General features: G+C 41.9%; 3 protein-coding genes across 4 annotated transcripts in view; 2 read left to right on the top strand and 1 right to left on the bottom strand.

Moving 5' to 3' along the window:
- LOC116060251 (zinc finger protein 501-like) overlaps positions 1-6610 on the top strand; it is an 11339-nt gene extending 4729 nt beyond the window's left edge. Inside the window, exon 2 of the mRNA XM_035999438.1 lies at positions 5516-6610. Coding sequence (XP_035855331.1) covers positions 5516-6610 — 1095 coding nt within the window. The remainder of the gene's footprint in view (positions 1-5515) is intronic.
- The window catches only part of LOC118492938 (zinc finger protein 239-like), a 34591-nt gene extending 27436 nt beyond the window's left edge, over positions 1-7155 (top strand). Inside the window, exon 3 of one of the 2 annotated variants that reach the window (XM_036006609.1) lies at positions 6472-7155. The gene's annotated coding sequence lies outside the window, so the exon portion shown is untranslated. The remainder of the gene's footprint in view (positions 1-6471) is intronic. The other variant, XM_036006614.1, reaches the window with a different exon arrangement.
- The window catches only part of nfkb1 (nuclear factor of kappa light polypeptide gene enhancer in B-cells 1), a 1201612-nt gene that overhangs the window by 892311 nt on the left and 296801 nt on the right, over positions 1-12500 (bottom strand). The window lies entirely within an intron of this gene.

Below are 12500 nucleotides of genomic sequence, written 5' to 3'. Positions count from 1 at the left end.
TATTTTCGATTTGAATACACAATGGTTTTTTAAATAACAAATAAATAAGAAGTCAATACATTCCATCTATGATATTTAGTCTTAGTGAGTAAAGTCTGGAGCCTTCAGTCTCTTCCACATGGTGAAGGAAGGTATGAGGTGGAAGGTAAACACTTTATTATTAATTCAACAACAGTATCAGATCAGTAGCGGGTATCGACAGATACACAAAGCCTCGGTATCGGTGTCGGGACTGAAAAAGTCGGATCGGTGCATCCCTAGTTGTAACAGCATGTGAAAAAAACTACAAAGTTTGCTAGGCCAAAAAGAACGTTAATCTCACGATAAAAAAATTGACGCCATTAAAATGGGTTTGCGTTAACGCCGTTAATAACGCGTTTAACTGACAGCACTACAAATGACATAGGACAAATATAGTAATACCATCGTTAATGTGTACCATGCTGTCAAAAAAGTTCTAACACTGCTTTAGAAATGAAGTTTGAAGTTAGCCGTGCCTTATGCTAGCGTTATCTTTTTCACTAGCCCTCCATGTGCCTAAATGCTTGTGATCTTGTCATAGTCATACGGCTTTTAGTCTCGACCGAGTCCAGGGGTCTTTATTATGTTCATAATAATATTGGAGGGAAAGTGAAACACAGCTTGGACGGGGATGTTGTCCGGCTTTTCACAAGTTTAGACAGCTAGCTAATGCTATGCCGACGTTTTGCTAACGTTAGCGCAACAGCGTAAATATTAGGACTGCCTTCGGAGTTTCCTATATCTACGTCCACGTTGTCAACATAAGACCTGTGGCAGTAGTGCTCCTTTTGTACCATCATTTTATTGAATTAAATATTAAGCTTCACTCCTACGAGATGGATGTGTTTTTGTTACGTTACACACAAAGCTAACTGGCTATAGTTAGCCTGTGCGCATGCTAGCCGACATTAGGTAAAAAGTAGTAAAAAAGGAACGCTACAGCAGAGTACAGTAGAGCCAGAGGTGGGGAGACAGTCAGGGTGGGCGGGTTCCTTGTTGATAACGCTGACATTGGTATCCAATATGGCGCCCATGATTTGAGTTGGCTAAACTCTCTATGTATACGGCACTGAGTATTTGGATATTCCGATATATATCGGCCAATATATACTGTATTTTTTTTTTTTTTAAATCCAGAAATACGTAACAAAACAGATTTCCCTAACATTAGTTATTTGTAGTTCTTTATGAGTCCTCACTAAAATATGTTAATGCAGTTTAAAAATAAACTTGTTTTATCGTCACAACAGAACAGAGGAACATCAAAATATATTAAAGTTTTGATAAATAAAATGTATAAAAATACAATATGCTATAACTGTCACGCTATTAAAGAAATACATCTTCAGTCACATTGTCAAGAGTTAAACCGACAGTCAACTATACTGTAACAACGTAACATAGTTACTAGCTAATTCTGTTTCACTCTCAGCTTACATGTAACAGCAGCAAAACTGGATGTGGTAGTCACGGATTTTGTCATGCTTATTAGATTTAAGAGAACTGATGAGGATGTTCTTTTAATTGTTATTTAAGCAATGTATTAGAGCTGTCAATCTTTCTCTATAATACCTTTTGAATTTCATTATTTAGGGCCCGAGTGCCGACAGCGGCGAAGGCCCTATTGAAACTGAAGGAATTATTATTACACCAAATGAATTGGCTTTTTGAGGGGCTTAACATATTCAAAAACTCACCAATTGGCGGTTGCATCAATTCTGGTGAAAATTTACGTATTTTAAGGGTTTTGGGAATAGGCGCGCAAAAATGGCTCGCTAGCGCCCCCTACAAATGTAACAAAATTGAGCCCCTGCAGTACATTTAACGTAGACTCACTAAACTTGGTATATGTAGCATATCAAGACGTACAAAAAAAAGTCATTGGAGCCATACCCTAAACCCAACAGGAAGTCCGCCATTTTGAATTCAAAGTTCGAAAATAGTGCGAATTTGGCCATTTCCACATGTCGTACTTTAACGAACTCCTCCTAGAGATTTCATCTGATCAACTTCAAATTCGGTCTGTGCCATCTTAAGACATTAAAGATGAAAAGTTGTTAAAAGAAAAACTTTTCGTCATAGGGCGTGGCCGTGGCAGGGCGGCCATTTTGTGCGTTTCACCATCAAAACAGGAAGTGGGTGTAACTCGAGTGTACATTGTCCGATTGGCTCGAAACTTTTCAGGATTCATAAGAGTCCAACCCTGAGGACAAATAAAGGCCGATATTTACTTAAAGTCATAGCGCCCCCTAGTGGCAACAGGAAGTAGGCCTAAAAGTCAAGGTGCTATACTTTAACGAACTCTTCCTAGAGATTTCATCCGATGGACTTCAAACTTGGTCTGTATCATCCCAACACCTTAAAGATGAAAAGTTATTAACAGAAAAACTTTTCGTCAGACGGTGTGGCGGCCATTTTGAGTGTTTAGCAATGAACGAAGAAGTTGTTGTAACTTGAGTGTACGTTGTCGTATCTGCCCGAACATTCTCACGATTGACAAGGGTCCAGGCCTGAGGGCACCTACAGGCCATATTTGACTTTTGGTCATAGCGCCCCCCGCTGACAACAGGAAATGCGCCTTATATGACAAACATCATCCGATTTACATGAAACTTATAACGTGTGGTCTACATGTGATAATGAGCCGCCCCCTATACTTTAACCACGCCCACTTACTCAGGCCACGCCCCCTTTCATAACATTTGAACCGTTTAAGATAGTCGTGTGAGGTGTCATTGAACTCAGCAGAGAGTTCCTTCTTCATTGGTGATGGTTTGGCCCGCCCCCTATGCTTAAGCCACGCCCCCTTTCACAGCTAATGAACTGTATGACGTAGAGTCTTGTGTGAGGTATCGTTGCGCGAGGGCCTGTCCATCGCTGCTTGCAGCTTTAATTATTTTTAATATTCCAATATAGAGGTCGGGGTTTTCTCTGGCCGATGCCGATCTTTAGAAATCAGGGTCAGCCGATTAATGCTGCCGATTTATTTTGGCCGATATGTGCTTGTTTTTAAACCTCTATTTGAAAGATAAAATGTAACACTAATATACTCAGAATTTCTCAACAAAAACATTTATTGAACACTTCACCAATCTACACTTGTAGCCTATACTTCAATTAAAAATGTATAATGTAAAAACATACTGTAGCCTATATTGTATGAATAATGTATGAAAAATATATTAAATAAACGAAACAGGTAAGAAGAAAATAAACTTTGTCAAATAAACTTTTCAATGAAAAAATAAAGTTTAGTGCACTTATCAGCATTTATTAAACTTATGAAAATACAAATCTGCTTCACAGAAAGTGTCATGTTATTATTAATCTCAACAGTATTTCCTTCTAACTCCTGTTGAATCCCATCAGACTAGGGCTCTCTAAAGTCAGTTCTTCTTCACCTGGTTGGTTAGATCATTGTTCATTAGTTGAAGTGTTTTCTCTGTGTTTTGGGGACCCTACTGTTTACATGTCCTGTTGACCTCATCAGGATCTTATCTGAGCACATTTCTGTCATTCAAACAACTCTTAGTTGTAATTTATAACTCGTCCAGCCAATTTAATCAAATTGAGGGTTTTATTCGTGCTCGAGTCCATAGATGCAGTTAATGGATACAGGCACGGAGAACTGAAGGCTCTGTTAGCAACGATTAGCTCCGTTAGCGGTTAGCTAGCTCCAGTTAGCTCCGTTATAGGAGTGGATGAGACTGCCACGGACAGGGGTAACAACCAGACTCTGATAAATGATATTCAGGGAGCTTCCACAGCGGTGTGGCCGCGGTGTTTTGTACGGTTTTATTAGTACAGTTAATCCCAAGGTAAGAACACCAGCTACATGCTACTGCTAACGGTAGCGTCTGAGCCTGAAGTGGCTGCGCGAGACTCACTGTCACTGCACAAGAATTCGCGAGGGGAGGGGCTGGAGGCAGCTGGTTTGGGCGCGCTGTAAAAAATGTCGCCTATTCATGTTTTTAACACTAGGCTGCCCGCAGATGCACCTGCTTATTAATCGGCTTGATATACTGGGATATTGGCCGATGCATGGTGCACTTATGTCTGGTACATGATAAACGTTAACACAAATTAATATTCAACTACATATCAAACATATCTGTCATCATTAAAGCTCTTCGTGAGCAGGGGGGGGCTGCGATGGCAACTCCACCCAGCTCCAAGTAGGGAGAGAGGGAGAGAGTCTCAGCCAGTTGGTCTCTGAATAAAACTCCCACAAATACCACGGAACGTCGCCATGACTTAACACTATGACCAGTGTTAGTAACAGCTACCGTATGTGTTGTGAATTCCTCACCCTGCAGAGACTGTGGAGGTTACAGTGGGTGTAGTTACGGCTACGTTAGTTACGTAAGAAATCGCCAAGAGCGCCTCGTGTTTCTTTCCTTACAGCAGTTGCTTGTTCAGAAGTCGGAGACGATGGAAGTTTGTACTCTTTATATTTAGTTATTTTAGCAGCAGATGAAGCTATTCCTCAGTTGTTTCAGTCTGAAAGGAGTACTGAATACTAACCCATTTTACCCTGTGATGTGAAGCTGCTAGCTAGTTAACTGTTTTGCTAGCTTGCTAATTGTATGTGCTAGCTTGCTTTATTTTAGTGTGATACATTTTTGGGGCTTTAATCATTACTCTGCAGGAGAGAAAACTGTAAACTTTTTATTGATTTTGAATGGAGGGATTTTAACTGCTATTAGTCTGATTTAAAGGCTTATTCTGTACAGAACACATGTTGTGTGACTGATATGTTTAGAAGTCAGAGAGACTAAATCTGTTCAGATTACAGATCATCTACAGTCTATTAATTAAAATCAGCACCAGATCACATGTAGAGCATTTTAACAGCTACTCTGTCAGAATATAAACAACTGGAGACTCTGTAGGAGCTGATATATGGGTCTTATAACATTTTATTAAATCAGAATCGGACCACAGTGTTTCTGTGACTTCCTGTTCAGCCTGAAGGATGCTGGAAACAGCTGGAAACTGTCCAACTTGACCGCAGATTTTAGTCACCGCCCCCGGCTGCTGCTGCTGCCTGCTCTCGTCTACTTTACATGCGAGGCACAGTTCATCTCCAACGAGCCTATTACTTTGGTTCCTCCGCCCCCACCAGGTGCCTTAATTACTGTAAATGACCTTTCAAAATAATAGAACTACACCTGGCTCTTTCAACTGTATTCTGAAACACACCAACACAATTATATTGTATTAAGCAATATTGATTAACTCAACTTTTTTTTTTTCCAAATAATACATTGACAAAATATAATTACAGCTGATGACTTTTTAAATATGATTTTTTAGAATATCAACAAGTTGTTGTAAAGGTGCATATGCTTACATACAGTATGTTAGCATGTATAAGTATGTGTTAACATGGATTGGCATGTTAGCATATGTAAACATCTTAGCATAATTATGTAAATGTATGTTTGCATGTGTATCGCTCCACCATTGCATCTAACTCTGTCTGTTTCTATAGAAACGGAGAGGAAGAGGGGGACTTGGACATCACAGCTGTCAGCACTGTGACAAGTCCTTCACAAGATCTGAACATTTAAAGATTCATCAGAGAATTCACACTGGAGAGAAACCATACAGCTGTGACCAATGTGGGGCCGCTTTCACAACGTCGGGTAGTCTTAAAGTCCACCGACGTGTTCACACTGGAGAGAAGCCGTTCTGGTGTGAACAATGTGGGAAAACTTTTTCTCAGAGTGGTAACCTTAAAGCCCACCAACGCATTCACACTGGAGATAAACCGTACAGCTGTGACCAATGCAGAGCAGCATTCACACAGTTAAACATCTTAAAGGCCCACCGACGTGTTCACACTGGAGAGAAGCCATATTGGTGTGAGCAATGTGGGAAAACTTTTTCTGAGAGTGGTCACCTTAAAGCCCACCAACGCATTCACACTGGAGATAAACCGTACAGCTGTGACCAATGTTGTGCAGCATTCACACAGTTATGTAGTTTAAAATCCCACCGACGTGTTCACACTGGAGAGAAGCCGTTCTGGTGTGAACAATGTGGGGAAACTTTTTCTTGTGGCAGTAGCCTTACAAGACACCAACGCGTTCACACTGGAGAGAAATCGTACAGCTGTGAACAATGTGGGGCAGCATTCACAACGTCGGGTACTCTTAAAATCCACCGACGTGTTCACACTGGAGAGAAGCCGTTCTGGTGTGAACAATGTGGGAAAACTTTTTCTCAGAGTGGTGGCCTTAAAGTCCACCAACGCATTCACACTGGAGAGAAACCATACAGCTGTGACCAATGCGGAGCAGCTTTCACGTCGTCGAGTAATCTTAAAGTCCATCAACTCATTCACGCTGGACAGAAGCCGTTCTGGTGTGAGCATTGTGGGAAAACTTTTTCTCAGGGCGGTGGCCTTAAAAATCACCAACTCATTCACACTGCCTCCTCCAGAACATGTTCTAAAGCCAAGCTGTTGTTAGAGTGGAGAGAGGGAACAGATAGCGTGAGTCAAGACGCTGTTTACTACCCAGATAAGAAAAGAGAGCAGTCAGAGCCCAAAGTAGCCGAGGTCCAGGACCACCGCAGGCACTAACCTGCTTGATAAATATGGAAGAAGAACAAAGTGGGGAATATGTCAGAGCACATAACATTGGGTAAAAGAGCATGTAAAGATGACAAGTGAAAATCAGTGCAGTGAAGAACACGATGAGTGTAACATAACAGCTGTTTTCAAGGAATCAGATTATAAGATATTCATGGTTGAAGCTTGTAGAAGAAAATTATTTACAGTTTTAGTCTCATTTTATCCTAATATCCTCTTTCTCTTCACTGATTAAGTTGATCATATTTGATCTTGTGTGGTGTAACTGAATGTTATTAACAATATACATCAAGAGATGGAATAGTTTTTGGATATATGACTGTTATTGTTTATATTTTACTTTATTACTTCATGTATTCATGTGTTTACTTGAAGAATATTGTGAATTGGGTTTATTTTTTTATTTTTATTTAGTTGAAGCTGGTCATGTTGGTTCATACGTGTGAAGAGTAGTAATGTAGACTCACTGTAATCTGAACACTTGATATTACCCCACAAACTATGAATAAATACTTTCTGACAAACTATACTATGACTTTATTTAAAAAAAAAAATGGACATACTTTACTATGACTTGTTGTGACTTTTAGACAATTAATGAACTTTGACCTCATGCACTTTTTATGGCTCTTTATGACATACTTCACTTTGACCTTCATGCCTTTTTCCGTTATCATGTTTTAGCACTGGGGGGGTCAAACTCAGTTTCCCAGAAGGCCACACTGGAGAAAGAATAACACCGAGGGCCAGACATGGAGAGTTTAGGGACGTGCTTTCTCAGACATTTGTCACCTTTTTTGTAAATTTGATACTTTTTCTGACATTTTTGTATGCTTTTTGTCACATTTTTGTTGACATGAATGCCTACAAAAGTCATCAAAAGCCATCATAGAATTTAGCAAATCAAGCAAAACGATTACATTTTTGTTTCACAGCCTGAATATGACAATTCTCTGCTTCTGGGGGAATTCCTGAGTCTCAGAGTCGGCAAATCTGCCATATTCTGCTTTAAATATCAGGTAATTGCAGTTTAAAAAACACTTTGTGTTTTTGGTTATGGCGCACAACCAGACAGACCAAAATTTATTGTGAACCCAAGCTGATATACGGGCGGGATCTAAATCTGCAACGGGCCAGATTTGGCCCGCGGGCCTCAAGTTTGACACGTGTGTTAGCATGTGTATCGCTCTACTATGACTCTGTCTGATTCTATAGAAACGGAGAGGAAGAGGGAAGACTTGGGCTGTTTCTCAATCTCAAGAATTCAAAGAACAGACTTGTGTTCTTGAGGAGAACGTTCTTGCTGGTTGTTCTTGGAAGAATGAACTCACAAGTTCACAAGCACAGAAAACTCTGTTAACAGTTTGAGATGATGCCTTCTTGCTGGTATTGTGCAACCTCCCCCCCCCCAGCACAGAGGCTACCTGCAGGGCTCCAAAATAACAGCTACAAATATAAACCACAACAATATAACCACTTTATGTTTAAACTAGCTCCGAACCTGTGTAATCCCAGTCGATACTACCTTATCTTTCATCCGGATGAAAGATCTCAAAACTTTTTGCGTCAAGGATTTATGCTGTTTTAAAAGACGTCTGGATAACCTCCTGCCAAGATACCGGCTGTCCCGTTGTTCGACCTGTCTACTTCTGCTCCCCAGCAACTCTTCAACTACAGACAATGGCTTCACTCACCTCTCCGTCTGGCTCTCCCAGCTGCGCCTGTCGTGCTGACAAGATTGCGGAGTCAGAAGGAAGAATTACCACCTTGTATCAGATCCAGGAGGCTGAAAAACTCATGGACACCATCACTTTCAGTCCAGCCCATTCAAATTCAACATCTTCCAGACGGTCTGATGCTGCTGCTCCATCTCCTATCGCTGATTCTGAGCCCCCTCCTGCGATCATCTCGGAGGACTCCTGGGTCCGGCTCGGGGCTAAGCCAAAAGCCCTGGTCAGCTCAACTTCCTCTCAGGTGCCACGGTGCCACGTTGGCGCCCCCTCTCACTCACCCCCCCAATTCAACATCCAGCTGGAAAATAAGTTTGACATTCTCAATCAGAATGACTTCTCTTCCTTGGCTAGGGAATCTCCATCTTTGCCGTCCTTAACGTCTCGTGGACCACGTAGCTCACTGTCTCTTAACCCTCCCCCGGCCATAACTGAGCGTTCACCACCCTCCTGCAAAATTACCACATTTACATATTAAACGTCCCTCGTCGCCTGCTCCCCTGTCATCAACGCTCATTATTGGGGACTCAATCGTGAGGAATGTAAAAAACTATTTTTATTTTACCTTTATTTAACCAGGAGAGACTCATTGAGGTTAAAAATCTCTTTTTCAAGAGTGTCCTGGCCAAGACAAGCAGCAGTACAACCACACATACAGTACATACAAACACGAAATACACAAAAACACTAAAAACATAAAACAACTGAAACAGCAAATCCCTCAGAGTCAACCAGAATCCTAAACACATCAGGCAGAACATCTGCAGCCAGATGTGGCTGCCTCCAAGTCAATCAACATCCTCTTAAAAGCGACCAATGAGACCAGCTCATTAAGTTTCATGGATTTCTGTAACTTGTTCCATGTAGAGGGAGCAGCAAACTTAAAGGCCTTTTCCCCAGCTCAGTTCTAACCTTTGGAACAGACAGAAGGAAAAGATCCTGGGAACAGAGATTGTAAGTCCCAGTACTATTTACACTGATATAGGTCAGAAGGTAGGATGGAAGGAGACCTAAAATAGCCTTGCATGTGAAGATATGCCAGTGTTGAAGTCTCCGTGTTGATAAAGAAGGCCCGTCCAACACGTTCACACAGTTCACAATGAAGAGTGAGGTCTTTCATACCAGTGATGAACCTCAGAGATCCGTGGTATACAGTGTCCAGAGGATGGAAACTTTGAGATGAAGCATGCACGTATGGAACATCACCATAGTCAAGTACAGACATAAACGTGGCAGCGACCAGCCTCTTTCTAGATTTGAACTAAATTTGATTTTATTCTGAAATACAACCCTAGTTTAAGGCTGAATCTCATTTCTCTGTCTTACCCCTACCCCTTAGTTTACCCCTAGCCCTTAGTTTACCCCTACCCCTTAGTTTACCCCTACCCCTTAGTTTACCCCTACCCCTTACTCCTTCCCCTTAGTTTACCCCTACCCCTTAGTTTACCCCTACCCCTTACTCCTTCCCCTTAGTTTACCCCTACCCCTTAGTTTACTCTTAGCCCTTGTTCCTCGAAACTGAGGGGTAAGGGGTAGGGATGAAAACATGCTCCTACGGAATGAGACACCCTTGGTTAAGTCATCATACATATTGCAATTGTCTGTTTGCAATAAATATTTTCATACACACTGCATGGTGTGTTGTATATCTGTTTCAGTTATCACTATTTTGAATGTCAGTGATTCTTTATTGCTCAATAAAGTAAACATTATTACAACTATTAGAACCATAACTTACATGTCACACACATATAAAAAAGGCACTCAAATGTATAAAACTAAAAAAAGACACAAGACCACAAACAAACAAAAAACTACAGCTATTCTGCATTCCAGACCCCAGTCTGATGTCTGTTGACCAGTAACCTTTCCCTCCAGACCAGTCTGATGTCTGTTGACCAGTAACCTTTCCCTCCAGACCAGTCTGATGCCTGTTGACCAGTAACCTTTCCCTCCATACAACATTTCTTTCATTAGTGTCCTGTATCATAACCAACAACAATGTACAGGTGCATGAACAGGAATGAATTACACATGTTTACAATAATACAGTACCAATACAATAATGAATGGCCAAGATATCTGTACTTAGAAACACATTACATTTTCGTACCCTGTGAAGTGAGGATTGAAGGCAGATTTGATTTAGATCCTCTGCAACTTTTTGCTTCCCAGGCGCTAGAGTTAATGATATAAGGGGAAAAAATTCCCCTCATCGTGGCCGATCGTCGTCACGCCCGTGACGTAATTCTTCACGCTGGTTGTAATGACATCTCCAGTCAGTCATCTGAAGTTTTGAAACATGATTTCTGCAAGCTCCTAGAGTCTCTTGCCTACGATGGAAAACGGTTCTTTATCTCTGTTCCTCTGCCTCCTCTCCGCGGCGTTGGCCGCTTTAGCCGTTCTCTTAGCCTCAACACTGGCTTCAGTCTGCCTGTACAGAGCTTCCATTGATAATTTGAACATCTTCTAGAAACGCCCAGCTTTCTTCCGTGGTGATGGCATACACCCCAATGGCCTTGGCTCACGTATTTTAACTGACAACCTTTTCTACATAGTTAGAAATTCATATCCAGTCAGACTGTGTACCGGGTGTGTTCACTCACCCCCGGTCACTTCTGCTCTCTACCTGTCAAACTCTCCTTCCCCTACGAGCCCCTCTAACTCCCTCTTGTGGTTTTTTGAAAATATCAACTACTACCACCACTTTTTCTCAGGACATTGTAAACAGTGTTAACCCCCTCCCCCCTCCCCCACTGCCAGTCATTGGCAATAACACGTCATCTGCTCTATTCTCCTATTCAGACTATTTTAACAGTGAGGTCTTCGCTCCCTGGGAAGCGTACCAGCAGATCAGTGTCCAGGTATCTGCGCCCGCTGGCCCGGGCTTCTGCTGTGCCTAGCAGTGGGTTCGTGACTCTCAGGATGGCCCTGATAAATGCTCGTTCCATCACCAACAAGTCTTTTATCCTGAATGATTTATTTATTGACAAATGCCTAGATTTCTTGTTCCTGACTGAGACTTGGCAGAGAAACATGGAATTCTGAACTCTAATTGAACTTTGTCCACCAGACTGTTGTTTTATCAGCACTCCCAGGACCTCGGGCCGGGGTGGAGGGCTATATGGGTATAAAAACTGCTTTCAAAGTCGGACAGTAACCATTGGGGTGTTTTCCTCATTTGAACTACAGGTGACCAAAGTTAGTAGTTCAAATCCGTTTTATTGTGTTTTATTTTACCAGCCCCCTGGTTTTAACTGTTCTTTTATTTCTGAATTCAGTGATCTTTTGTCCTCTATTATTGGGTTGGAAAAGTGGTTATGGTTGGTGGTTTAATATTCACTTCACTTCGATGACATTTCTTGCACCTTTGCTGTGGATTTTCTTAATGTCACTGAGGGCCAGATGTACTAACACTTTTGCGCCCACTTCAGGCGTATTCATTTCGCAACGCGCGTAAAAGCATGGCGAGTTATGTACAAACAGGCCGCACTGAGGTAAAAGCTCAGACTGCTTGTCGCGGGCACTGAAAATGGCAAATTGCGCTTTTTCGTGTCATGCATATGCATTCACTGTAGGGTCAAGGGGAAAGTGGGAGTTTCCCATAAAGAGATGGGAGGGGAAGTGTAAAGTGGCCTAATTATGTATTCCGCGGTATGTACAAAAACCTTCCGTGCCTCTATTTTGCGGTGAAAATTGGCTGCCTCTTAAAAGCAGGTGTAAACCAGCCGCAAGGTTTCCTGGCATACGCCTCCTGGTGAAATGGCAATTCATTTGACGTAATAATAATTCCTTCAGTTTCAATAGGGCCTTCGCCACTGTTGGCGCTCAGGCCCTAAATATTACGGTGTAAATCCTCCATCATAACAGCAATGCTCCAAGGTCCAAACGAGCCTGGCTTTTAAAGGGAATGGGAGATGATCTCTGATTGGTTGATTGCATGTTACGCCCAAAACACCCCTCTGATTAATGAAGACACTAAGTACAACCCTTTAGAACCATGACCCGGCACACGGACACTTGTTTCTGCCGTCAAACTAGCAAAAGTGGATTTGGACACGCCCTAAACACACCTGCACCAGGCGCTTCACGCCGTGACCTCAGACCGTTAAAATAGGGCCCAGAGAGTAAAAAGTATTCAGGCTGTCGGA

The sequence above is a fragment of the Sander lucioperca genome, chromosome 1, assembly GCF_008315115.2.
Source record: "Sander lucioperca isolate FBNREF2018 chromosome 1, SLUC_FBN_1.2, whole genome shotgun sequence".
NCBI classification, from domain to species: Eukaryota; Metazoa; Chordata; class Actinopteri; order Perciformes; family Percidae; genus Sander; species Sander lucioperca.
The sequence above is the reverse complement of the archived record's forward strand: the minus strand, read 5'-3'. Positions and strand labels throughout refer to the sequence as shown.